Consider the following 25,035-nt stretch of genomic DNA (forward strand, 5'->3'; position numbering starts at 1 on the left):
GCAGGAGGATTGGGGCAGGGATTCGCCTCCGTTACTGGAAGTGATTATAGATGAACAGGGGCAATGAGAAAAGCCCTGAGTAAATCACTGGAAGTATCACTCTCCAGTTTTGGCTGCCTTCCCATGAAGATAAATGCAGAAACCTCTCTGGGGTTAGGCAGAGCCAAAGGACACCCTCCCTGCCATTGTGCCAGGCTGAATCTCTCACCCCTCAGAGCAGTGCTGAGGGATGGAGCAGATACCCACCACCCCTGCATTCCCAGGGCTTTCCCCAGCTCCAGGGTTCTCCAGGTCCTCCCATCCCACACCCGCAAGTTCATGGCACTGGAGGAGATCTGAGGCTTGCATGGCCCAAACCCCTGGGGGCTTGGAGTCCCCTCAGGTCTGTGTGACATGTGGGGAGCCTGTTCTTTGGCCACCTGTTTGGGGCTCAGAGCCTGCTCTATTCCATCTCTCCGCTGGTTAAAGCCACGAGGCTGACAGCATTTCTCAGAGTGACCGAGCTGCCAGACTGGTGCATGGGCTGGGGACTGGCCATGGAGGGCAGCTGTGGCCAGGTACAGGCAAGGTTGTGTTTGCACAGGGACCAGGAGGACACCAAGTATTTATACTTCCTGAAGTGGTCTTGAGCCCGCAGCCTTGATGGATTCTTCAAACAGAGAAATAAATCTTTAGTTTAGTTCAACCGCTTGTTTGGTATTTGGAGGAAAAAGAGTTGTGTCCCATTGTGCCCATAACTGAAGGAACATGAGCATTGGTACTTGCAGGTCAGTGCTGTGTGATTACTCTCCTCTGGTGGACAGTGTAATTAAGCATTTATTGTGTATCTGGTGACTGGCAGGTGAGGGGGTGCAGGTGCTGAGCTGCTCTGCTGGAGTTGTGGCAGGGTTGGATCCTGTGTGTCCCTGACACTCGGCATGGGGGAGGCTCAGCCCTGTCCCAGGGTGCCTGGGCACTTCCCTCTCTGCTGCTGCTGTCCCTGCTGACCCAGGCCCTCCTCCCCACTCAGCACCAGTGACTCCTGCTCAAGGCCTTGTTATCACTTTTTCTCACTTGTCTCCCCTGTTGTAGAGAAATCACCTATTTGTATTTCAGGAGAGAAGGTGGAGGTTGGTGGAAATGACGGGCATTTTATAAAGCAATTAAAACCCAACCCCTGTAATTGCTGCAATTTATATACACCTACAAAATAACCAGCTGGTGTGATCCAGGCTTCAAGCCCATTTTATTAATTTCAGCACATCAAACAGATGGAAACATTCCATCTATGTTTTCCTGGGATGCAGAGGGGTTGGCAGTGAGGGTCTGTGGGTGCACTGAGGGGCAGGGGAGCAGCAAAGAGCTGTGGAACCATGGCTGACACCAGTACAGCACCTCTGATTGCCTCAGCATTGCACAGAGGATGTGTGATGAAGGGCTTGGTGCTCAGGGACAGGCTTTGTGTGTGTTTGTGGATGAGAGGAGTGATGCCATCCCCTAGAAAACTTGGGATGCTGCAAATGGGGTGTGGGCACGCGTGCTTCAAAGCTGTACCCCAGCCCCCCGCCCTGCCCTCCATCACAGCCTGGAAGATTAAAGCAGATCGGTGCGAGTTCAAAGCTGCAACCTCAGTGCAGCCACACTGGTGATGAGGGAGGTAATTAGCAAGTGAAATATTCGTTGCTGTAGTGAAATGATGTTTATAATATTGGGTTATGAGGAGAGGGGGGTGGGAGCAGCTGGCTTTTCCATTATCCGTACAGCCCCACTCTGCAAACCCTTCTAGCATAACCAAGGCTCTCTGGGTTTTATTCCATTTCTCCAGCCTGTTCCTGCATTCTGCCTTGCTTGCCCTTGGCCAGCAATTTTCAGGGTTGCAAATGAGCTTGGGATATTTTAGGAGCCGGTGGTTTTCCAGGAATGAGTGCTCTGCCTGTGCTCTGTGCCTGTAATTCAAGTTCTCCTGGCTCAGTAGCCCCCAGTTACCCACGTGTACAGAGAGGGGCCGTGTTTATGGGCCTGCTGGAGTCAGATGAAAGCCTCAGACTGCAGTTCCTACCTGCAGATGAATGAACCACCTCAGGGACCCTCTTCCAGCCCTGGAGTTTAAAATATTAATAGGATATCATTTCCTGACAAGCACTGCAACAAGTAGGGAGTGCTTTGTTGTAAAGCATTCCCGTTAGCAGAGCACGTGGAACTGGCAATGCTGTGTCTCTGGAATTGTTAACACCCAGAAACTGTGTTCCCCCCATGGCCACAGGTATCAATATCCCCTCAAATGGGGTCTTCATGGGTGCTTCACTGGATGCCCTCCTTCTCCCAGAGCAGTGGGCCCCAGAGCAGGCCCTGCATCCCTGTCCTCTCATGATCTGCTGGCAGAGATCTGCTGGCCATGGGCCACTGGTCATGACTGCCTGGTCAAGAGCTGCTGGCTGGGATCCACCAGCCATGATCCACTGCTCGTAATCTTCTGGCCCAGATCCAGTGGCTGTGATCTGCTGGCGGAGGTCTGCTCTGGTGAGCAAAGGGCAGCGTGGCCGGGGAATGAAAGCCAGCACAGTGCAGCTGAGCTCTCCCTGCCTGTGCCATTGTAGCTCCAGCTGAAGTGGTTGGCAGGGAAGACATCCCTCTCCCGTGGCTCGTCAGGCTTTTGTTCATCTCCCTCACCCTGTGCAGAACAAAATTGGTGATGAAAATAGTCAAAATTTGCTCTTCAAAGGAGTGGCAAAGGGCAGGCACCCATGCTGTACTGTCCAGCTGGTGACAGCTCAGGGTCACCGCAGTGCTGGGCTCGGTGTCTCTCGTGTGGCACAGCCCCTGGCACGGGCCAGAGCTGCCCAGGAGCCCCAGGGTCTTTGCCCAAGGTTATTCCAGTGTCCCTCCCTCAAGCAGTGTGCTTGGTGGCAGAGGGTCTCAGCTGCTGGCAGGGAACTGGGGACACTCCAGCTTTGCTGATCTCTGTTTTTCCTCTTTCTCCCATTTCTGGACCTGCAGCAAACCCTGGAGACAAATCTCACCAACCTGGTTAAACGCAACAGCGAGCTGGAAAACCAGATGGCCAAGCTGATACAGATCTGCCAGCAAGTGGAGGTGGGTGAGACCAGGGGGGCTGGGGAGGTGCCCAGGGCAGCTCCCAGCTCCAGGGGAGCAATGCATGGATCACCCCAGAGTCCTTTCCTGGGGCTTCCCTGCAAGCAGAGCTGAGTGTGGGGGGTAGTCCCAAGCAGTGGAGGACACAGGGATGGTTCCCAGGGGTCTGAAGGAGTTGTCATGATTGGGAGCCACTGAGAGGAGACATGGGCTGCTGAGCTGGCTCCAGGCAGCAGGACCTGCCTGCTGCTCTGTGCTGGGGGCAGCAGCTGCTTTTGGTGGAAGACTGAGTGAAACTGAGTGTGAAAACAGGGCTCAGCCAAGTGACACAGAGCTTGTAACAGGGCTCATCAGCTGGGTGACACTGATCCTGCAAAGAGGTCTCAGCTGGGTGACACCGAGCATGCAGCAATTCCTTGAACCACCAGCTTCCCTCAGGACTGAACCCCAGGCTGCTGCCATGGATTCAGGGGGAGTTTGCCAGTGCCTGAGAGAACACAACAATTGTTTACTTCACCCACAGCACCCCAGGCCTTGCAGGGTGTGCAAGTCCTGTGCCTCCCCTGCACTCCCCCAAGCCATCCCATGGGCCCAGCAGGATGCAGGAGTGCCATGATGGGATGTGGGGATGTTGCCCCAGCATGCTGCAGCAGGATGCAGGGATGCTCCTGTGCAGGATGGAGCCATGTGCCCACAGCAGAGCATCTATGATGCCTTTGCCTACGGAGCTGCAGCTTGTCCTTCACCACCTGAACCTCAGAGCAGCTGGGGTTTGGGGCCCTGAAGGTGCTTCAGGCCCTGTGGTTTCTGCAGGCAGCATCAGCACTTTGTTCTTCACTCCCTCCATAATGTGCTGATGATCTGGCAAGAGGAAGTGAGTGCAGGAGCCCTTTCTGTGAGTGCCAGCAGGGCCCAGTGTGCCGCCAGCAGCTGGCAGCCTCTCACACAACGTGCAGAGAGAAGGAGGAGGGGGCTGAGATGCTCTGAACTTCCAGCCAAATTAAGGAGCAGAAAAATCCCACTTGGCTCTGCAGCACTGCTGGCCTGCTGTGTCACTGATGTTGTCCTGCTTTCCCTGCCTGTGCATCACTCTGCAGTGGGAATGGCTTTGTTGGAATGGTCTCTCCTGGGCTTCCTCTTCCCCAGGGCTCAGTGGGCTTGGGCTGATCTGGGAATACAGATGGCAGGGATGTTTGGCAGAGAGAGAAGGAGCCAGGATGGCCTTGCAGAGCTCTGGTGGCAGTCAGCAGCCCTTGCTGCTCTGATGGGCCATGCTTTGGCTCTGAGAACCCACCAGAGATGGAGCAGGGATGTGGCTGGATGTCCTGGATTCCTTTGAATTCAGCTCCAATGTCTTAATGACCTGACATAGGATAAATTGAAAGATATTTGGTATTTCTGTCTGATCCTCAGAGTCTGAGAGCGCTAAGCTGTCATTTTTGTCAGAGTTTGTGAGTTTTCAGCCTTGTCAGACGCTCTGCTTAAAATAACAGTTGAAATAACATTTCTCAGCTCTGTTGAATGCACAGCCAGGCCCTTGGAGGCCCCTTTGCAGAGAGCACAGTAAACTGTGAAGCAGAAAATATCTGTGCTCTCCATCAATCTGATTCCAGGGAATATTGCTTCTGAGATATTTGCAGACATGGCACACAGGCAGGCACATGCAATTCCCATGTACTCTGTCCCCCAGAAATATCCAGTGTAAATCTCATGGCACGTCCAGAGAATGGTGCCACCAACACCTTGAGGGACAGGGCTGAGAAGGGCAGAGAGAAGAACCCCAGAGAAGGGCACTGCAAGTGTCCCCTGAGCCTGTGCTGCCCCTCAGAGTGACTCTGGTGCATGGGGGGCTGTACTGAGAGAGGTTGGAATGGCCAAATCCTCTGGCAGTGGTGGAAATGTGGACCAAGGAGGGCAGATAACAACGCTCCAGAGAAGCTGAGTTTGTAAACCAGGGATAGTACCAGCCCAATGTCCCACTGTGGGGAGAGCAGAAGCTGCAGGTGTGCTGTGGGACTGTGTCACAGCAGCCTCAGTGGGAGCTCCTGCTGTCCCCAGGGCACTGCTGCTGCACAGCCAAAATCCTCTTGAGGGCTGTGGAGGTGGGATGGGTCCTCTGCTCCATCCCCAGCTGCCAGGAGGAGGCTTGCCTGCCTGTGAGTCAGGCTGTGGGCTGAGATGCTGCTTCTCATTCCCAGGAGGTGCAGGACAGAGCTGGTTTATTCCAGGACTGTTGTCCCTAGCACATTTTCCCCCAGCACTTGGGTGGGTGAAATATTTTTTCTCTCCCTTTTCACAACTAAAAGCTGCCCAGCTTTCCTGCAGCCATAGCACCTGCTGAGTGTTCACCCCAAACGCGGCATTCACCTGGGAGCTGGTTCACCCATACAGAGTGCTGGGGCCACTGTCCAGGTGTTTTTGAGGCAGGACTTTGCCAGTGGAGCAGTCCTGGTCTGCAGAATCCCCTCCATGCTCTGCTGGCCCTTTGAGGGAACCCAGCCTCTAAAATGCTCCTGTTTTGGTAGAAGGCAACTGGGAAAGGGCCTCTGGTGTCCTTTGAAACTTCACCTGCCTTCAGCCCCCCCAAACATCAACATAATTGAGGGGAGGTTTCTTGCCCTGGGCAGGCTGTGGATGGCTACAGATTTACACTGTCCTGTAGCCATCCTGGAAGGGGAGCACTCCAGGCCTGAGCTGGACTGTTGGACAGCAGCTGGTTGGAGGGATGGACCCAGGGCCAAGCTGAGGTGCCCCAATCTCCCCTCCTGTCCCTTGGCCCACCATTTCTTTCTTGCCCCTTGCTGTGCACAGCCTTCAGCCTCAAATTCCCTCACCCTCATGTGTCCCAGAAGCTGAAAGAGGAGCTTCAGGTTTGTGCTCCTGGGAAGTTGGGGTGACAGCCATCCCTGTGGGCACACAGCTTTGAGGGACAAGGGTGCTTCCAGCTCTGCCACAGCAGCAATGCCACAGCAGCAGTGCCACAGCAGCAGTGCCACAGCAGCAATGCCACAGCAGCAGTGCCACAGCAGCAGTGCCACAGCAGCTTGCTGCAGGCTCCAAAGCCTGGGGTTGTTCCCCACCCCCCTCCACATGCAGCAGATTGGGAAGATTTTCCACTGTTTTTCCTCAGCGGAGCTCTCTTTGCAGACCATCAGCTGTCTCCCACTCCAGTGTTGCATAATCTGCTGGCCAGGTTTAAAAAAAGATCCTGTAGCAAAAATGTGGTTCACTCTAGGCTGCCTTGTTTCAGAGGGATTTGGGAGTATAAAATGAGGAAAACTGATTTCTGTCCTGTAGTGTGCTTGAATGCAGTGCTAGGGCTAGATTCCTCTTCCATGAAGTGCATTTCCCCCTGTCCTGTCCTGTCCATCCTCCCATGGATACTGCTCTTCCCTGGAGGCAGAGGACTGGAACCTCTGCTTGTGCCCCCACTGCACTCTGTGTGTGCACCGCTGTGAGCACAGCCATGAGAGCCTGCTGTGTGTCCCTCCCAACGCCTGTGTGTCCCTCCCAATGCCTGTGTGTCCCTCCCAACACCTGTGTGCTGCTGTTCCTGGCCAGGTGAACACAGCCATGCACGAGGCCAAGCTGATGGAGGAGTGTGATGAGCTGATGGAGATCATCCGCCAGCGCAAGCAGGTCATCGCCGTCAAGATCAAGGAGACGAAGGTGAGGGGTCCCAGCTCATGTGTCCCTGGCCACAGGTCCCCTCCTGTGGGGGTACAGGGTCTGCCCCTCCTGTCTGGGAGCAGCATCCCGCAGGCAGTGGCGCTGGGACGGGCCAGCCTCGGGCAGAGGGGCTGCAGCAGCGCGTGGTCCATTGCCATGAGGGGTTTGCTTTGAGCAGCACCCGTGCATCTCCTTGTCCAAGCTCCAGGTGTCCCCTGGTGCTGCCCTCCGTGCCACCCCATGTCCAGGTGTCCGTCACTGCTGCTGCCCCAGGGCTCCTCTGCCAGGGACAAAGCATGTGCTGCCTGGAGGAGGAGCTGTGCGTTGGTTAGCGTGACAAGTTGGTGCAGAGGCTTGGATCACTCCAGACAGCTTCCTCAGGGCTCTTCACCACGGTGGTTTGAATAGAATAATGTGGAATTAATATTGAAGGACCATAGTCCAGTGCTGCAGTGAGAGCAGAGGCTGCATGCTCTGCATTGCAGCACAGCTGAGGGCGAGCTGCTTCTCACCCTCATCTTTGTGGGAGTGTTGGACCTTTCCTCCAGTGGCTCCAGGTGTTTCCCAGTGGTTTCTATGTGTAACATCCCACTCCACAGGGGAAGGGACCCAAGATTCATAGATCTTCATGGTTGAAAGGAATGACAAATGGGTCAGGGTCCTGGGGGCACTGCCTGTGCTTACAGGGGGGACCTTTTTATAGGTAAGTTTTGCCTTCCCTGGGAGTTCTCACCTTCTCTGCCAGTCAGTTCTCATGCACAGTCCATTCTTCCAGACGTTTCTGGAAATGGGTCAGAGGCTTCAGGGGTCTTTTGTGGTCTTGATTCCTCTACAGTCCATGCCACTGCTTCATCTCGCTCCTGTGCTGTGTTGTGCTTATTGCCAGGAGCCACAGCAAGGATTTTTGTCCCAGGACAGTGCTGCCCTACCTCCCTGGGGCCCTTTCTCCAGTCCCAACAACCCTCAGCTGGCTCTGCAGCTGTACAGCTGTTGGTGTTTCAGACATCAGCCTCACCTTCTTGGCTCTCCACATGCAGCAGCAAGAGGGGTGGAGGGCTGTAACTCTGAGGGTGCCCAGGAGAGCTTGCATGACCCCACTGCTGTTCTCAGTGAGCTTGGGTGTGCACTGGGGCCCCACCACGGTACCCATGGCCAAGCCCCAAATCCAGATGCTGCCAGGCAGCTGGGAGCAGGTTCCACCATGTGTGTAGGCAGAAGAGCCCCCGGCACAGCTCCAGGACACGCTGGCAGCAGAGGGAGCTTTGAAATCCTGCTTCTACCCCAAGCACTCCAGGGAACATATTTCATGTAACGGTGCCGTCTGCCGGTCCATCTGTCTGTCTGCTTGCTCTTCCCACCCTCTTCCTTGACTCTTCCAGACTCTGCTGTCCAGTTCCAGCCATGCTCAGAAAGACCTGGAAGCTCCAAGATGTTGTTTTCATACAATTAGCAGCTGGGCCCAAACCCTCCGCAGAAGCTGTGGAGAAAGGAGTAACCTCTAGAGGCTGTGGCTGGTTCAGAATTCCTCCAGTTGAGGAGCGAGGAATTCTGCTTTCCTGATGGATTGCCATTTGGTTTTCCATTTGTTCTGCCCTGCTTTGCCTGACAAATGGCCCAACACATGTCTGGAGCCTGGGAGAAGGGAGGGGGAGAATATGCAGATTCCCTCATACCTTGGTCACCCGGCAGTTGAGTTCAGCACTTGTGAATGTGATCTCTTCCATCAGCTCTGTAGACACTTCCCCTGTTCCTGAGGTTCCCTTGCCTTGTGCTGAGTGACTGGCAGGGGTCTCACGGCAGCCTGCTCTCCTGGGCTGGCATGGGGGGACACTGTATTTGCATGGGAGGAGTGGAGGAGGATGCGTTCTTCTCCAGGGTCCAGCACATGTGGGACCCTCAGAGCAAGCACAGGCTGTGCAAAATCCAGCATGGAAAGTGCTTTGCTGAGGTCTCTCCCCAGAGCCATTGGGACATTCCCGTGCCCTTCCAGTGCTCCTTGCTCACCGTGAGCAGCTGCTGGCCCAGGGTTCCCTCGGTGCCTCTCAGGCTGCTGAGCCCTGTGCCCTCTGCCCCGGCAGGTGATGAAGCTGCGGAAGCTGGCCCAGCAGGTCGCCAACTGCCGGCAGTGCCTGGAGCGCTCCACCGTCCTCATCAACCAGGCCGAGCACATCCTGAAGGAGAACGACCACGCCCGCTTCCTGCAGACGGCCAGGAATGTGGCCGAGAGGTGGGCTGGGCTCGGGACCTGCTGCTGGAGCTGGCCCCATTGTGGGTCCCTGCCCAGAGGTGACCCAAGTCCCCTCCAGTCACTTCCCTGGAGATCCCCTGCCATCCCTGCTGCCCTCAAAGGACTGGGCTGCATGGCAGGTCCTAACAATTCTAACATAGGACATGTTAGGAAGCATGTCCCCTTCCCTGGGGTAGGAAAGTGGTGGAAATGCTACTCCAGAGGGAGTTCAGGGGCCAGTCAAAGCTGTAAACCCCAGGGGTGGAGCCCTCCCACTCTCAGGGAGCCTGTCCCCAGGCTAGGCCACCCTCCTGGGTAGGGGCAGTGGTCTGTAGGTGCAAGCTCTTTTCCTGACAGCAGGTGAGGCACAGTGAGGCTGTCCCCATCCCTGTGCCTCCCTCATGCACCCTGTTGCATACTGATGGTCCCTTCTTTCCTTCCAGGGTCGCCATGGCAACTGCATCCTCGCAAGTCCTGATACCAGATATCAATTTTAATGATGCCTTTGAAAACTTTGCTTTAGATTTTTCCAGAGAGAAGAAGCTGCTGGAGGGGCTGGATTATCTAACAGGTGAGTGCTCAGGTGTGCTCCACTCCGTATCTTCCCCTCAGTCTCCTGCCCTGTGCTCCGCCAAGGGCTGGCAGATCTATTTTAGGCTTAACCAGTAAAAAGCACCAGGTCATCTGTGGCAGAGCAGGGCCTGTGCTGTCCCCAGGACAGTGATAGGTCCCCATCCTCCTGTTTCACCCTGCTGTTCCTGGAGGACCCATGGAAAAGACCAGAAAGCTTAAAAATTATGGTCTCCATGACCTGGTGGGGGAGGCTGATGTCCATAAGGATGCAAGAAGGATAAGGATTATATGAGGGTTCATAAGGATTACAGGGGAGGAATGATGAATTAACTAATTATTGTACTTCTATGGCACTCTGTGCTTTAACATTTCCCTTTTTCTGCCCTTTTTCTGGGTCACTTGCTTCTAAATTATGAACCCTTCTGGGTGGGACCTCAGTGGGCCCCTCAGGGCTGCCCTGATGCCCCAGCACAGACTGATGGCTGCCCTCGGGGGTCTGGGAGCAGCAACAGCTGCTGGATCAGCCTGTGCTGCAGCACTGGAGGGATGAGAGCTCCAGGGGGCAAGGACATCTTCACTCACCCAAATCCGATTTTATCATCATGAGGCAGATCAGCTTTCAGTGAAAGATTAGCACAAGCATGTCCAGATCAGTTATGGGATGAAATACTTACTTCACAACCAGGGCAGGGAAATAAGTGGATTTGGAAGTGGGTTCTCAGCCTGTTTCAGGGTGGGGGTGTCAGACCTGATGAAGCAGCAGTGAAAACCCTGTGCTCTGACCTCTGGATGCCTTGTTAAACTAAAAGGTTCAGTTCAGTGGGAAACACAACAACAGATTAAATGAGAGAGGTTTTGGTGTTGAGAGTACTACTGCCACAAGCCCATCTCAGTCTTAGCATGAGTGGAGAAGGCCTGGGTTTTTAAGGAAGGGAAGGCCAGACTGACCGAAGTCTGTGGTGTGTGCCATCCCACAGCGCCGAACCCGCCGTCAGTGCGTGAGGAGCTCTGCACAGCCTCCCACGACACCATCACCGTGCACTGGATGTCAGAGGATGAGTTCAGCGTCAGCTCCTACGAGCTCCAGTACACCATCTTCACCGGCCAGGCCAACTTCATCAGTAAGTCACTCACTTCCCTGCAGCAAGGAGTGCCATGCTGCCCACACAATCTCCAGCTGCTCCATCCCTGGAAGTGTCCGAGGCCAGGCAGGAGCAGCCTGGGATCGTTGAGGGTGTCCCTGCCCATGGCAGGGGGTGTCACTGGATGAGCTTTTGGGTCCCTTCCAACCCAGAGCGTTCTAGGATTCTGTAAGGAAAAGGTTCTCAGTTTCATCAGTGGTTTTAAAGGCTGGGTATTTATGGAGGAAACAGCAGCAAAGGATCTACCAAGGCCTAGTGGATCAGAGCAATAGACACCTCCTCATGTTGGGGGGGCCATCCCTGAGGTGCTCTGGTCTGCACTTGGTGTCATCAGCCCCAGCTTGGTGAAGCATCAGGAACATAGGAGGCTCCTGTCCATCTCACAGCTCCCAGATCCATGGATACCTGGGGTCGTACGCAGGGCAGCGCTGGCTGCTCCGTGGCTGATAACTATGGTGGTTTATAAACCCTCTGGAACAGCTCTGACACATATTTCCAGGTAATTTTTCATGAAAATTACTGCCATGCCTAGTTGTTTTTCCAAAGCACCACAGATTTGTCTCACAGGAATGGGATTTGATTTGAGGGCTGAGGCCAGAATCACTGATGGTCTGTGGCTTGTGAGAAGGTTTTATTCTGGGTTTTCCTAGCAGCACTTGCCGTTGTGAGAAGTGCTGACCAGGGCCCTCAGAGCGGCTGTTTGGGCTGCCGTCAGTCTGTCCCCCTGGCTGGACAGGGCGTTGGCACCGGCAGCACGGTGTCACGGAAGGCTGTGCAGTGCACTCTGAACTGTGCAGGAAGCTGACAGAGAAAGCTCCCTGTGACTTTCCAAGCTGGATCTCACCTCCCCAGCCCTGGCCCAGCCTTTGTCCTTGTTTTGGAAAAGAAAATGATGCATTTCCCTTCCATGGTGGCTGTTGGGTGCCGGTGCTGCCGCAGCCAGACCCGCCCTGCTTGGCTCTCCTCTCCTTCCCAGCTAGAGCACATTGTCTCCAGCACTTTGTCCTCTGGAAGCCTGGAGAGCTCAGCCACCTCTCTGGCTCTGCTCTTGGCTGGCCACCAGCCCCATGTCCCCTGCACTTCCAGCTGTGGACAGGATGGGGGCTTGCTGGTGTCACCATGTGGTTTTGGTAGGGAGGGATGTCTGAAGGTCCCTGTGCTAGCTCTGTGCAGTTTGGGCTGACAGGTTGCTCAGGGCTTGCTCCTTGAGGAAGAAGGACTGTTCAGGGGTAGAGCATCCAGTGCTTCCTCACCCTAGGAGGATTTTGCCCTTTTCCCCTCAGGATTTCCCCTGCTGCAGCTTGTGCCCTTGCCTGGGACGATGCCAGGGAAGGATCCACTCTCACCTTTTCCCACATGCCACTTTGGACACATGTGGCTTGGAGTCCCATACACCAAGGGACTTGGGAATGAGTTACCTGCCCACCTCTGGCAGGTGGGGCACAGGCATTGGGAAAGGAGGAGCTGTGGAGACCATGAGGGTGAGGAACAGTGAGGGCAGTGCTGGAGTAGAGCCCAGAGGGTCACATGTCAGAAGTGTCCTCCTTGGCCAGCCAGCAACCTCCAGGTTGCTCTTTGTAGGACGAGTGAAGAAAACATGAGTTAAATCCCTGAGAAGAAAATTAATAACTTACTGTCCCTTGCAATAGCACAGTTTGGGTCATGGGACTGTGTGAGCCCTGGCTGAACTCATGTGAAAAGACACTGGAACGCTGAACAGGGCCTGGGACCCTGACCAGGAGAGGAAATACCTTTCCAAGGTGTGCAGAGTTGGCCTGTGGAACCCATCCCCTTCACACTTCCATCAAAGCCAGGAGTTTGGCAAGAGCCAGACATTTTTGTGGAGGATGAATGCTACAATAAAAGGGATTTTTTAAAGCTTTGGCAAGGGTAGGAGCAAGTTGAGTCTTCAAGGCCAAGCTCTTTGAGGTTGTTTTGCAAAAGAAACCTGCTTGGAAGGTCAAGTCCTTCTCGTTGTCATATCTTAGCCACCTTGTTCTTCCTGATGGAGCATCCCCAGCTGGCCCTTCCTGCAGGAAGGTGACACCGAGCGGGCCGGGCTGGAAGCTGCGCTCCAACGGGAGCAGCTCCGCGTGCAGGCTGCAATCAGGATCACATCTGCTTTATTTTCTACTTACATCACACTCCTCTGTGCCCCTCGGCCATTCCCATGCGTATCCCAAACCAAATTCAGGATGACAGGGACTGCAGCCTGCCCTTGTCCTGCGGCTGAGCCAACCACTGAAGATAAATGAATTGGAAGCTGTTGCAAAAAAGGTGTGGAGCATTCCCAGCTCCTGCCTCCCAGCCCTGCACGTGTTGAAACCCCTTCTCCAGTCACCCCAAATTCACAATGCACTCCTCACCTCTCACCAGATCTAGGAAGCCTCCAGCTACTTCTTCCACGCTTCCTTATTCCTTTTGGCTCAAAGCCCTGCCCCTGTGCTGTGATAGCTCTCCTGGTTTCCCCTGAGCCCCAGAGCATCTTTGTCCCCCAGTTCAGCTACTCAGGTGCTCGTGCCAGCTGCAGGTGATCCTCATCCCAGTGATGCCGATGGCAGGAGCAGCCTGTAGCAGTGTGTAAGGCTTTTCCCCTTTCCTGGAGCACTGTGCCACCCCAGCTGAGGTACAGCACTACATTTCCACACATGCCAGGGCCTGTAGCTCTGACACTGCAAATCACTGTAGCAGTCAGTTTGGCACCTCCATGGTCTTGGATTCTTCATTCCTTCCCATTCCCAGAAAGAGTTCAGCCTGCTGAATGGCTTCCAAGTGTCTGGATCCCTTCACTGGGACCTCATTTTCTTTGAACCACTCTGCAGATCAGTCTATTCAGGGAGCCAAGCATCAGCCTCTCTTAGCCATGGATTATTACTTCCCACGCTGGAGCACTGCAGACTGGGCAGGAGCAAGATTCAGTTTCAAACACATTGATTTGGGTGCAAATGCATCCCTTTCTGCTGCTGGAATTGCATACTGAGCAGGAGGGAGGTGTCCTGTGGGACACAGTGATGGTGGGGTGGTGGTGGGAGGATGGTGGCCATCACTCCCTCCCAGGCACCAACAGCTTCGTCTGCCAGCTGCCCTGGCTGGAAGGTGCTGCTGGCTGCATTTCCCTTTGTCTGCACCCTTTCCCCATCACTTCCCATGGCAGCATCCCAAGATGCCAGCGCTGCAGCCCTGCTCCTGCCTTTGTGTGATAATGGAAGAGATTCTGTGTTGCTGGGATTTATCATCTCTGGAAATTTCCCTGCCACTCTGAACTCCCAGGCAGGTGGTAAATCCTTCCGAGGGACACATGGTCATGAGCTCTGCATTAGCAGTACAAAAGCTTTGTATTCTGTCCTTCCCTGGGAATAAATCTCTGCCCCTCTCCTGCTCTGCAGGTCTCTACAACTCCATGGACAGCTGGATGATCGTCCCCAACATCAAGCAGAACCACTACACAGTGCACGGGCTGCAGAGTGGCACCCGCTACATCTTCCTGGTGAAGGCCATCAACCAGGCAGGCAGCAGGAACAGCGAGCCTGCCCGCCTCAAGACCAACAGTAGGTGCCAGGCACTCAGCTGGCTGTGCCACATGGGGAGGAGAGTTTCCAGGGCACGGGGGTGCCTGGGTATGGCTGGGGGCTCCCGGTGAGCAGGCAGTGGCTGGCAGTGGGATGGAAACACTGTGTTGTTCAATCACTGGAGTGCCCATCTCCCTAGGTGCTTCTGTTCCTTCCCTACCTCAGGGATGGTCTCCTGATACCCCATGTGGTGCCAGGGGCTCCCATCAGCCCTCTGTTCCAGTCAGCACCCATCCCTGGGGTCTTAGGTCATAATGGTCCATTCTTCTGGTGGCTTTACACCCCTGGGCTTTTTGGGGCTGATGCAAGGGGTCACAGAGCAACTGTGTTCTTGTGTGTGGCTTAGCCTGCAGAGGGTTGTGGTTTGGAAAGCCATAAGATTGAAAAGTGTGTCCATGGTGGTGGATGAGGACTTTGCAGCCACACACAAAGCAGAAGATTTTTCTTTCCAGTGCCCTGGGGATGCCAAGGAAGGTTAAATATGTTTAGGGAGGGCTGAGCTTTGACAGCAGTGGAGCTAGACCTGTCTGTGCTGGCACAGACAGAGCTCCAGGGTTTGTGGTAGGAAACCTTTTTCCACCGAAAGACAGCAAAGACAGCAGAAGCAGTGGCATCCATGGCCTGAAGGGTGACACGGGAGGGACAGTGTGAGATGTTGGGAGAGGAATAAGTTGTCTCTCCAGGCTGCCTGCCCTGTGCTCATGCCTTCCCAGTGCTTGCATGTCTCTTTGAGGTCCTGGTGAGCACAGCCCTCCCATCTGTCCCTCTCCCAACAGTTGCTTCTGCCTGAGCAAGGCTTTCATGATGATTTATCACCTCTATCTCCTCCTTTTCTTTGCGCGACATTAAACTGAATAAAACAACACTGAGGCAGTGGAGCTGAGGGAGCTGCTGAAGAGCAAACTCCAACCCAATCTGCCTGTTCATTAAAAATTTATCCCTCCTGCAGCTGCTGATTCTCAGTGCTTCCCTGACTCTGGGAGTGAGAGATGGGTGGCCTGGGAAGCTGGGAGCAGGGGCGGGTGCCCGCGGTGGCAGCTCCCACAGCACAGGCTCTGCTCCCTGGGATCTAGCCCAGTGCCAGCCACCGAGCTGCCAGCACAGCTCTGAGGGCTCCTGCTTGGGGGTGGGCTGGCTTCAATCAGAGTCCTGCCAGGTGCTGAGCCCCCCTTGCTGCAGGGATGTGTCTGCAGCAGCTTCTGCATGCTTGAAACCTGGAGCAGCCCCACCTGAGACACTGCACAGGTTATGTGTGGTTGTGGGGGTGCTAAAGCCCCTTCCACAAGGACCTCGCTTCCCACTCAGCTGTTGGGCAGGAGAGGCATGTGGCATTGATGGGCACATCCCTCTCTGCCACCAGTTTGGTGTTCCTTTGCCATCTGTGTTTATGGAAACTTCTGAATTCCTGAAAGTTTGATTTAGCCATATATATTGATTTTTCTCCTTCTGTGGCCATCCTCAGGTGACAAGGGCTCCTTTGGGTGTCTGGTGGTGCTGCTGCCCTGTGCTGCAGCCCCAGCATGCCCCCAATGGCTTTTCCTTCTGCTGCTATTTGGGACCAGGGCTTCTCCTTTTGTAGAGGACAATATCCAGAGGATATCACACCCATGCTTTCCCACTGTAACCTCGGTGGAAGTGTCAGCAGCTCAACACAGAAACAGCCCATTAACATATTTCACAGCCTGTTCTGTTCCTGAAGGGATGTCTGGAGAGATCTCTCCATGGCCAGAAGGTCAGTGTCAGGACACATCGATTTCCGCAGCATCAGCGCTGTCAGTGCTGGCACTAAATCTGCATCCCTGAACAGAGCAGCTTGGGAGGACAGGGTTGGTGTGGTGTCAGAGAGACCATCTTCTGCTGAGGCTGGGCCTGAGCAGGACTTATTTAGGAGCAAGTGGCCAAAAGTAGCTGAAAGTGCTGGAATGCCGGGACAGGCCCAGCTCTGCCATAAATAAAGTGCAGGGAAATGGGTTTTACAGCCTTTGCCTTGGCCACTGCATCCTGGCCTTATTTTCCCTCACAATTCTGGCTTTTCCTGATTTCTGCATATCTTGGCAAGACCTTAATGTGCTACAGGATGGCTCCATCCCCATCCTATATGAGATGTCAGGAGTGGGTTTCATGCCTGAGCAATGGGCTGCAAGGTCACTATTACTGACTGAATCATGTTAGTGCAGGTGTTTTTAAGGACAGGATGATCCGTGCAAAAACTTCCCAGCAGGGAATCTGAAAATTTAGATGTATTTATGGTTTTCCTATGACTTGATGACTCAGCATCTTTGTTTCTTTCTTTGCTGAAGGTGATGTCTTCAGGGAGGATAGGATGGTGCTGGCAGCTGTGCACTGTGGGTGTCTTGTGCCCCACATGTGGCATCTTAGATGGCTGGTGGGTGTAGGGACACTGCCACTGCAGGCAGAGAGGAGGCACAGAATGCAGGAAGAGCTGCCTTTGTGTTCCTGTGTCCCTGCTGCTTGCTTTGCTCTCTGGGCAGAACGTGGTGGGTGTGTGCTGGTTTAGGGCAAATTTGTTAAAGAATCTGCAAAGGAGGGCCCCTCCAGAAAGCGAAACCCACACGGCCCCTCCCCCTAACCGGTTCGGGAAAAAAAATTCCTCGGAGAGAGGTGGAAAGAACCTGTTTATTTGACTGGCCCCGCACCCCCCAGCACACAAAATGAACAATACCCGATGACACCGCTCTGAGAAAGATGGCAAAATCAGAAAGTCTCTTTCGGGGGTGGTTGCTCTGTTCTCAGTCCCTCCGGCGCTGGGCCAGCCGCTGCAGCCAAACCCTTGGTGTTCCCGGGTCCCAGTCCGGAGCAGGTTCGAGATGGTCACAGGAACAGGAGAGGAGAAACAGTCCAGGAAGCAATGTGGACTGTTTAGCTAGAACTAGCTAATAAGCAGAGGCAGAAAGCAGAGCAGAAGCAAGAGCAGAAAAAGAGAGCAAGCAAAAGCAGCAAGCCCCAAAGCTGGAAGTAAAAAAAACCAGCTCTGTCTACGGCTTGTCTCTGTGTCCTGATAAGAGAAACCCAAACAAAACTTCCACTCTTCAGTGCCGGTCTTAAAGGTACAGAACAGATGAATGGGGATATACAAGCATCATAACGTCACCCCAGGACAGGGTGCCTGCAGCATCCTTGGGTGCAGAGTTCATATCCATCCCTCCTTTCTCTCCACACATTCTCAGCCAAACGCTGTCACCAGCTGTCCAGCCTCTCTGCAGCCAGAGGAGTGGGGCTCAGAGGAGCTGCTGTGCTGCAGGGCACCAGTGGCACCCCTGCACTGACCCCCCCTGGGCAGGGCTGGGCTGCTGGGCCTGGATTTGGCTGATGTTGGATGGTGTCTCCTGCTCCTGGGGATCCCATTCCAGTTATTTCTGTAGCTGTTATGTAAAGCAGCAGGCAGCCTGTCCTTGCTGTGCCTCTGGGTAGGTGACTGGAGCGTCCCAAGCTCACTGAGATGGGTGCAGGAGCCCTGGGAGGGAGCAGGTCTGGGGTCCTGCAGGGTGGGGATGGAGCTCCAGCACACACCTCCCTCTGCCTGGCTCCATCCCCGCATTCCACTGACCTTGACCATGTTCCTGGCTGCCTCCTCTATGCTCCCTCACACCCAGTGCCAGACAGGATTTCCTCTGCTCTGCTCACTCTGGCTCTGCTGGGAAGGGAGGGCTAATCCAGCTGATAAATGCTCCAGGGGTGCAGCCGGCTGTGTCCAGCCCTGAAGGCAGCTGCTTCCCCACAGCTCCCAAGCCTCATGCAGGAATGACAGCAAAAGGCTATCAGGAATATCCCAGCAAGCTGAATTTGTGGGATAAAGGTAATCTGAGCAACCAGCCCAGGAGCTACATGTTAATGATGAGAGGAAACGTTAATGATGAGAGGAATCATCAATGATGAGAGGATTCATTGCAAGCCTCGCTCTCTGCAGGGCAGGGCTGGAGAACAGTGACTGGGAGGCACAGAGGCTGCTGGTGCTGGGGGAGCAGGGAGTGAAGGCTGCAGTCAGAACCCTCCTTCCTTTGGCAGCTCCCATGCTGAGGGGTTGAGGCTGGGACTGTTATGACCTCTGTGAAGTCTATATTTTTTCCCAGTGCCAGAGTGATATTTTGGGAAGGGTAGCAGGCGCCTGGCTGTGTTCTCTGAAATACCCTCCGACCACTCCAAGACTGCCCATCACGCTCGCTGCCAGTGCATGCAGCTCAAGCACTTGCTCCAGGACATGCTAGCACAAACCAGTGATAAGGGCTGGGCTCCACTTCTTCACACTGACCTTAGCAAGAGGTTGCCTTCGGAAACAGAGCTGTGAGTGTCTCTGTCCTGATGGAGCCAAGTATTTTTATACCTCACTTCCTCAGAGCTTGTCTCTTTGCATTACTGCCAGGAAAAGATACAGCAGAAAGATCAGAGCAGCCAGAAGAAGGAGGGGGCAGGTCACTCCCAATTTGCAGTTTTACTTTCAGGCTTCTCAACTCAATTATTCAGCAAATTGGGCTCCAAGGAAAACCAGCACGAGCTACCATCAGGTTACAGAGCACGGCACAGATGAGCTCCGCTTTGCAGCTGCAATGGTCGCTGATTTTGCAGCTCTTTGCAGACATTCCCAGGTGTCCTGGGGTTCTCCTTGTGTGTTTCCTGGCTTTCCAGGGTTTTCAGGCTGTTCTGGGGGTCGCCAGCCCAGGCTCAGGACCCCATTGACATGGTGGTGTCATTGTTTCTTCTTGCTGGTCTCTGTGCCTGCAGCCAAAAATGAGAGCGTGAAGGAGGACACAGCTAGTCATGCCCTGAGCTGGGTACCAAAACATGAGGCTGAAAATATTGGTAGAACTTGGGGTGTTCTCTGCAGCTGTCACTTGCTTTGTCCTGAAGCAGGTGAATCCCTATGGAAATGCTTTCTGGTGCCTGTGTGCACTTTACTGCATCTCACATGAAACCATAGCAGCAAAACCCATCTGAACTCAATTTACTTCTTTGTAGCATCTTGGGATTTTGTTTGCAAATCTAGGGATAGACTGAGGACTTCCAGAAGGAAATCATGAACAAAAAAGGAGTCTGGTTGAAGCTCTGGGACGTCACCCAGATCTGGTCTGGTTTTGGGGAAAACACCCAAGCAAACCACCATTAAATATGCAAAGCTGAGAACACGGGGTGTGAAGAAGCCACATTCCTGCACCATGATTCTAATAACACAAATCCTAATCCTTGTGTCTCCTCCCCACAGGTCAGCCATTCAAGCTGGACCCCAAGATGGCTCACAAGAAGCTGAAGATCTCCAATGATGGGCTGCAGATGGAGAAGGACGAGAGTTCCTTGAAGAAGAGCCACACGCCAGAGCGGTTCAGCGGGACAGGCTGCTACGGCGCGGCCGGCAACATCTTCATCGACAGCGGCTGCCACTACTGGGAGGTGGTGGTGGGATCCTCCACCTGGTAAGGCACCACCTGTGTGAGGGGGGATGCTTTCCCGCTCCAGCCTTTGCCAGAGATGCTCACCCTGTGCCCTTTCACAGCAGATGGGCTCTGAGAGCACAGGGTGCTGTAGCCATCGGGGCTGGGCTTGGTGCTGGGCCGAGGCTGGAGGAGGCTGAGCACAGCTTCTTCTCTCTGCAGGTATGCCATCGGCGTGGCTTACAAGTCAGCCCCCAAAAACGAGTGGATCGGGAAGAACTCCTCTTCTTGGGTCTTCTCCCGCTGCAACAACAACTTTGTGGTGCGGCACAACAACAAGGAGATGCTGGTGGAGGTGCACCCGCAGATGAAGCGCCTCGGTGTCCTCCTGGACTACGACAACAACGCCCTCTCCTTCTACGACCCGGCCAACTCTCTCCACCTCCACACCTTCGAAGTCTCATTCATCCTGCCGGTGTGTCCCACCTTCACCATCTGGAACAAATCCCTGATGATCCTCTCGGGGCTGCCTGCCCCAGATTTCATCGATTACCCCGAGCAGCAGGAGTGTAACTGCCGGCCCCAGGAGTCCCCATATGTGTCAGGAATGAAAGCCTGTCACTAGGCTGCCCAGGCCTGCCCGTGCCCCGTGGCAGCACTGGCCATGCCGGTGGGTGCAGGTGGCCAGAGCTGCCCACTGGCAGCCGTGCCAGAGAGCCACCGTGGCGCCCGAGCAGTCGAGCACCAACCACACCCAGCTCCACCTTACTTTAATGGAAAAAGTGGAGGAACCTCGAGCCACAGCTGGAAATGAACTGCTGTTGGTGAGCTCCAGGGTGTGCAAGAGTGGCTGGAGCAGCTCTTTGGTGGCTGCTCCCATGTCTCCCCAAGAAGATTGTCACCTGGATGGTTCTGTCTTCCCTTGGGGGGCTGGAAAGGCCAGGGCAGGTTTCAGGGTGACCTGAGGTGCCATGGTGGTCAGGGAATGGCTCGTGCATACCACGAGGCACAGATTGGGACCAGAGGGATGGGCTCTGGGCCTGCTGACAGCTGGTGTAGGGACACAGAGCACTGAGCAGCACTTTCCAGGGAGGACTTTCCATGTGTTGAGGCTTGGTGGCTTCCCTGGTGGGATGGATAAGGCTTGGAGCGCTCGGTGAGTGCTGGCAGTGGCTGTGGGGTGGATGGTGGCCCTGTGGAGGGAGGGTGGTGCTCTGTGGCAGTGAAGATGGCACTGAGGGTGTTCCTGGGGCTGGCTGTGCTGCAGATGGCATGCTCCTGATAATTTTCGGGGTCCTGCAGTGGAGAGCCACGGACCCCCAGCCCACCATCTCCTCCTTTGAGAGCTTCCCAGTATCAAGGGAGGCCTGCATCCTTGAGAAGCTTTGGCCCCTGGCACAGAGGTTTGGCAGCTGCTCCTTCCCAACATAGTGTCTGGCCAGCAGTGCCCTGCTCCACATAGGTCTCCATTAGTGCCCTGTCTGGTGTCCCAGCAGCAAAAACTCATCTTCCTACTCTAAGCCCACAGTAGAGTCCTGCTCAAAGACTACCTCTATGCTCTGTGACCCAAAATCTCAATTAATTACACTGAATCTTGGCTTCTGGTTTGTTCTCCACCATGCCAGGGGATTGGACTGGGTGCATTTTAAAGATCCCTTCCAGCCCAAACTATTCCATGATTCTGTGGTGGTGTGGGTGTGGAGCCATCCTGTTTATTCCATGGCAGAGGACTGAGTCTGTCCCAGAGGCTCAGAGACCCTGGTTACTGGGATCTCTTGGGCTGTCTCCAGTATTCCCAGTAACCACAAGCACCAAGTCCCCTGGGCAAGCTCCAGTTCCCAGATTTATTTCAGAGGCCAAGAGGAGCTGGGCTGGCACACAATCCCTGTTGCCACCATGGGGGTCTGTGGCACAGTTTGGGGCCAGTGGGCATGTGGGTGTCTGGGACATTGTGGGGCAGGGATTTCAGGCATTATGGTGGCCCAAGGCAGCTGGTGCTTGGGCTGTGCTCTGTGACATTTGAAGCCCCTTTTCCTCCTCTACATGTGGTGCCTCGGTGGCAGTGGGAACCACTGAGCTCTGCCACCCAGCTCTGCCAGCCTTGCTGATGGGGAACTGCCCCTGCTTGTGTTTTCTTCCACAACAGGGTAACCCACCTGATTGATCCAGGGTAGCCATGAGATGCAATCTGTTTGGCCTTTAGCAGGCTTTAGCAGTCTCTGGCAGGATCCTTCTGGACAAAATGTCCAGCCCACAGCTGGATAAACACATTGTGGGGTGGCTAAGTAACTGGCTCATGGGTCAGGCACAAAGGGGGACATCAGGCTGGCACTAGTCACTTCTGGGGTTCTGAAGGGCTCCATCCTCAGCCTGATTTTCATTAACAACCTGGATGCAGGACTGGAAGGGATGCCAGGTCAATTTGCTGGCAGCACTAAACTGGGAGGAGCTGTCAACTCTCTCAAGGGCAGAGAGGCCCTGCAGAGAGACCCAGGCAAATTAGACAGATTGGGAATCACCAACCATGTGAAGTTTAACAAGGGAAGGTGATAACTTCTGTGCCTGGGATGGGGCCACCCTGATTGTGTGTATGAACTGGGGAAAGAGAGGCTGTGGAGCAGCTGTGGAAGGGCCCTGGGGTACCTGGTCCAGTTGGATCTCAGTCAGCCAGGAGGGAAATCCCTGTTCTGGGGGCATCAGGCCAGCTGGAGCAGGGAGGGGATTGTCACGGTCTGGTCTGTGCTGAGGCAGCCTCACCTTGAGCCCTGAGGGGAGTTTTGTACACCACAACATAAAAAAGGCATGAAGATATTAGAGAAGGGTTGTGAGGATGGAGAAGGGTGTGGAGGGGTCTTGTGAGGAGTGGCTGAGGTCACTTGGTTTGTTCAGCTGGAGAAGAAGAGAGGGGAGGCCTCTTTGTCCTCCTGAACTCCTCCTAAGGGGGAGTGGGAGGGCAGGTACCCATCTCTTCATTCTTGTGACCAGTGACAGGACTGAAGGAAATGGCTGGAACTGATCAGGGGAGGATTAGGCTGGATGTCAGGAAAAGGTTTTTCTCTCAGGGGGTGGTGAGACACTGCACAGTCTCCCCAGGGAATGGTCATGGCCCCAGGGCTGCCAGAGGTCAAGGGGCAGTTGAACAATGCTCCCCAACACAGGGTGGGATTGTTGGTGTGTCCTGTGCAGGGCCAGGAGTTCCACTCAGTGATTCTGATGGGCCCCTTCAAACTCAGCCTGTCCTGTGATTGTAAAGCCCAGGCTCGGGGAGTGAGTGCCTGGCTTGGCCAGGGCTCTTGGGGATCATCCCATGGGGGCTGTGCCAGAGACAGGTTGAATTCATCTGGAGCCAGTTCAGAATTCATCTGGTGACCCCTCCCAAGAGGATGCATGTTGGTGAGTCTGGTGGTGACAGCTTTGCCCAGGAGGAGCGTGTTCCCCAGCATGCCATCTCTCTGTGTGTCTGGACTGTGGTTTTTGGAAGAGGGAGGTGGGCAGCGCCTCGGGGAAGGATCTGCTGCCGGCCCTGCCAAGCTGAGAGGGCTTTCCCTCTGATGCAGGCTGCTCCCCGTGGTGCCTGGCAGGGCAGGCACAGGGGCTGCACCCCTCCTCCTTGGCTCCTCCTGGGCAGAGGAGCAGCTCCGTTTGCTTCTGCCAGCCCCGGGGTGCAGGAGCCCAGGAAGGGTGCAGCAGGGGCAGGCCTGCCTTCCCCACAGCCTGGCTCATGCCCCCTTTCACTCTGGGAAGTTGGATCACCCTTTGAAGTTGGATGTTTTTCATGGGAAGGTCTCATGGAAGTCCCTTCCACATCTGCCGGCCCCGTGTGGCTGCTCGGCCTGTGCCACCCCAGGGGGACACCAGGCCCTGCAGGGGAATGGCCGCCCTGGCAATGCCAAGGACGGTGCTGGCACTGCTGGGATGGGCTCGGGGAGCATCCTCAGCCCAGAGACCATGAGCCCTTAATGTGACATTTGCACCTGACGAAATTGCACTAATTGTGGGACCCCCTGGCCCCCACACACGTCTCACACCCGGCCAGATGGGGACTGGGGGAGCCCCACACCCCGAGCAGGGGCTGGGGGCCTTTCCCAGTCACCCACATTGTCCTCTTGTGGTACTGAAAGCAGAGCCCACCCGATTGTCACCGTGATTTGGGGAGCACAGCTCCATCCTGGGCCCTGCTGAGGGCATGGAGGGAGGGCAGAGTGCTGCTGCTGGTTCCTCTGCTCCTGGTGACACCCACGTTCAAGCTCGGGGTGTGTGGACTCCTGGCTCCCCTCAGCCTCCCCTTCCACATGTAACATTCCTGCTTCCATTTTACTTGGGGGAGGGCTGTTCTTCCTGTTGGGTTTTTCCCTTTTTGTTGTTTTTTTTGCAACTTCTTTGTTAACATGTACATATATATATATATATATATAAAATATAAATATAAATATAAAAATATAATATAATATATATACATTGCTGGGTATGTCTGTGTGTGGGGGAGGCCATGAGGTGAGGACAGCCCTGGGATCTTCTTGCTGGCCATCACAGTATTCCCCAAACCTTGCAAAACATATGGCCATGCGTGCACAGAACAGAGGGGATTTGTGGTACCACCCAGCAGTACTTTCCTTGTGCAGGGTTCAGCCCAGCCTGGAGAGCCTGTGGGGTGGCCAGGCACAGGGGGTGCTAAAGCTCCATCCAAAAACATGCGTACACATAAATATTGAGCACCCTGCTGCCAGCCCCTGGATGATGTTCCATTACCCAGGACACTGCGTGTGCCAGTCTGCCCTTTCCCCAGTCCTGGATGGCCACAGGGGTTCTGGACATCTCTGAGTGCCAGCTGGGGCCAGGCTGGTGCTGGGGCTGAGGTGTGGCTGTGAGAGCCCCCCTGCACAGGGCCCTGCCATGCACAGGGACCAGCAGCGGGCAGGGAGAGCTCGGCCAGCAGGGAGGAGCTCCGCAGTTCCCCTCTCCCAGCACATCCCTGGGCTCTCCCAGCAGGCAGGAGTGGCCCGGGCAGTGGGCACAGCCCATGCTGGAACGGTGCCACCAGGCAGAAGCTGCTGGAGAAGGGACATTGGGGGCAGCCTCATGTGCAGGAGCACAGGCACACAAACCTGCAGGAGACAGAGCCCATTTTTGGAGCACATGTGCCTAAAATATTTATTAAGTGGAAAACATGCAGTGCAAACCAGCACTGGGGAATTAAATATTTCTTACTTTATGCCTTTGCTCCAAGCTTCTCCTGTTAAAGATAAACCACCAGCACATGGAACCTGCCTGGAGGATGAGTTGCTGGTTCTGCTAGGAGCAAACCTGTGGCATTTGTGTGGGTCAGAGCTCTGCCCTTGCTGTGGGTTGTCAGTGCCATGCAGCAGTGATGGGCTGGGTCTGGTGCTGGTGCTCCTGCT

General features: G+C 54.8%; 1 protein-coding gene across 3 annotated transcripts in view; it reads left to right on the forward strand.

Moving 5' to 3' along the window:
• MID2 (midline 2) overlaps positions 1–24,019 on the forward strand; it is a 64,395-nt gene extending 40,376 nt beyond the window's left edge. For all 3 annotated transcript variants that reach the window (XM_064712924.1, XM_064712925.1, XM_064712926.1), the window contains exons 3-10: positions 2,977–3,072; positions 6,634–6,741; positions 8,820–8,968; positions 9,412–9,539; positions 10,519–10,662; positions 14,070–14,231; positions 19,471–19,678; positions 19,859–24,019. In XM_064712924.1, the coding sequence (XP_064568994.1) occupies positions 2,977–3,072; positions 6,634–6,741; positions 8,820–8,968; positions 9,412–9,539; positions 10,519–10,662; positions 14,070–14,231; positions 19,471–19,678; positions 19,859–20,261 (1,398 nt within the window). In that variant the 3' untranslated portion in view covers positions 20,262–24,019. The remainder of the gene's footprint in view (positions 1–2,976; positions 3,073–6,633; positions 6,742–8,819; positions 8,969–9,411; positions 9,540–10,518; positions 10,663–14,069; positions 14,232–19,470; positions 19,679–19,858) is intronic.
• The last annotated feature ends 1,016 nt before the right edge of the window (positions 24,020–25,035 follow it).

This window comes from Zonotrichia leucophrys, chromosome 4A (assembly GCF_028769735.1).
Source record: "Zonotrichia leucophrys gambelii isolate GWCS_2022_RI chromosome 4A, RI_Zleu_2.0, whole genome shotgun sequence".
Classification (NCBI taxonomy): Eukaryota; Metazoa; Chordata; class Aves; order Passeriformes; family Passerellidae; genus Zonotrichia; species Zonotrichia leucophrys.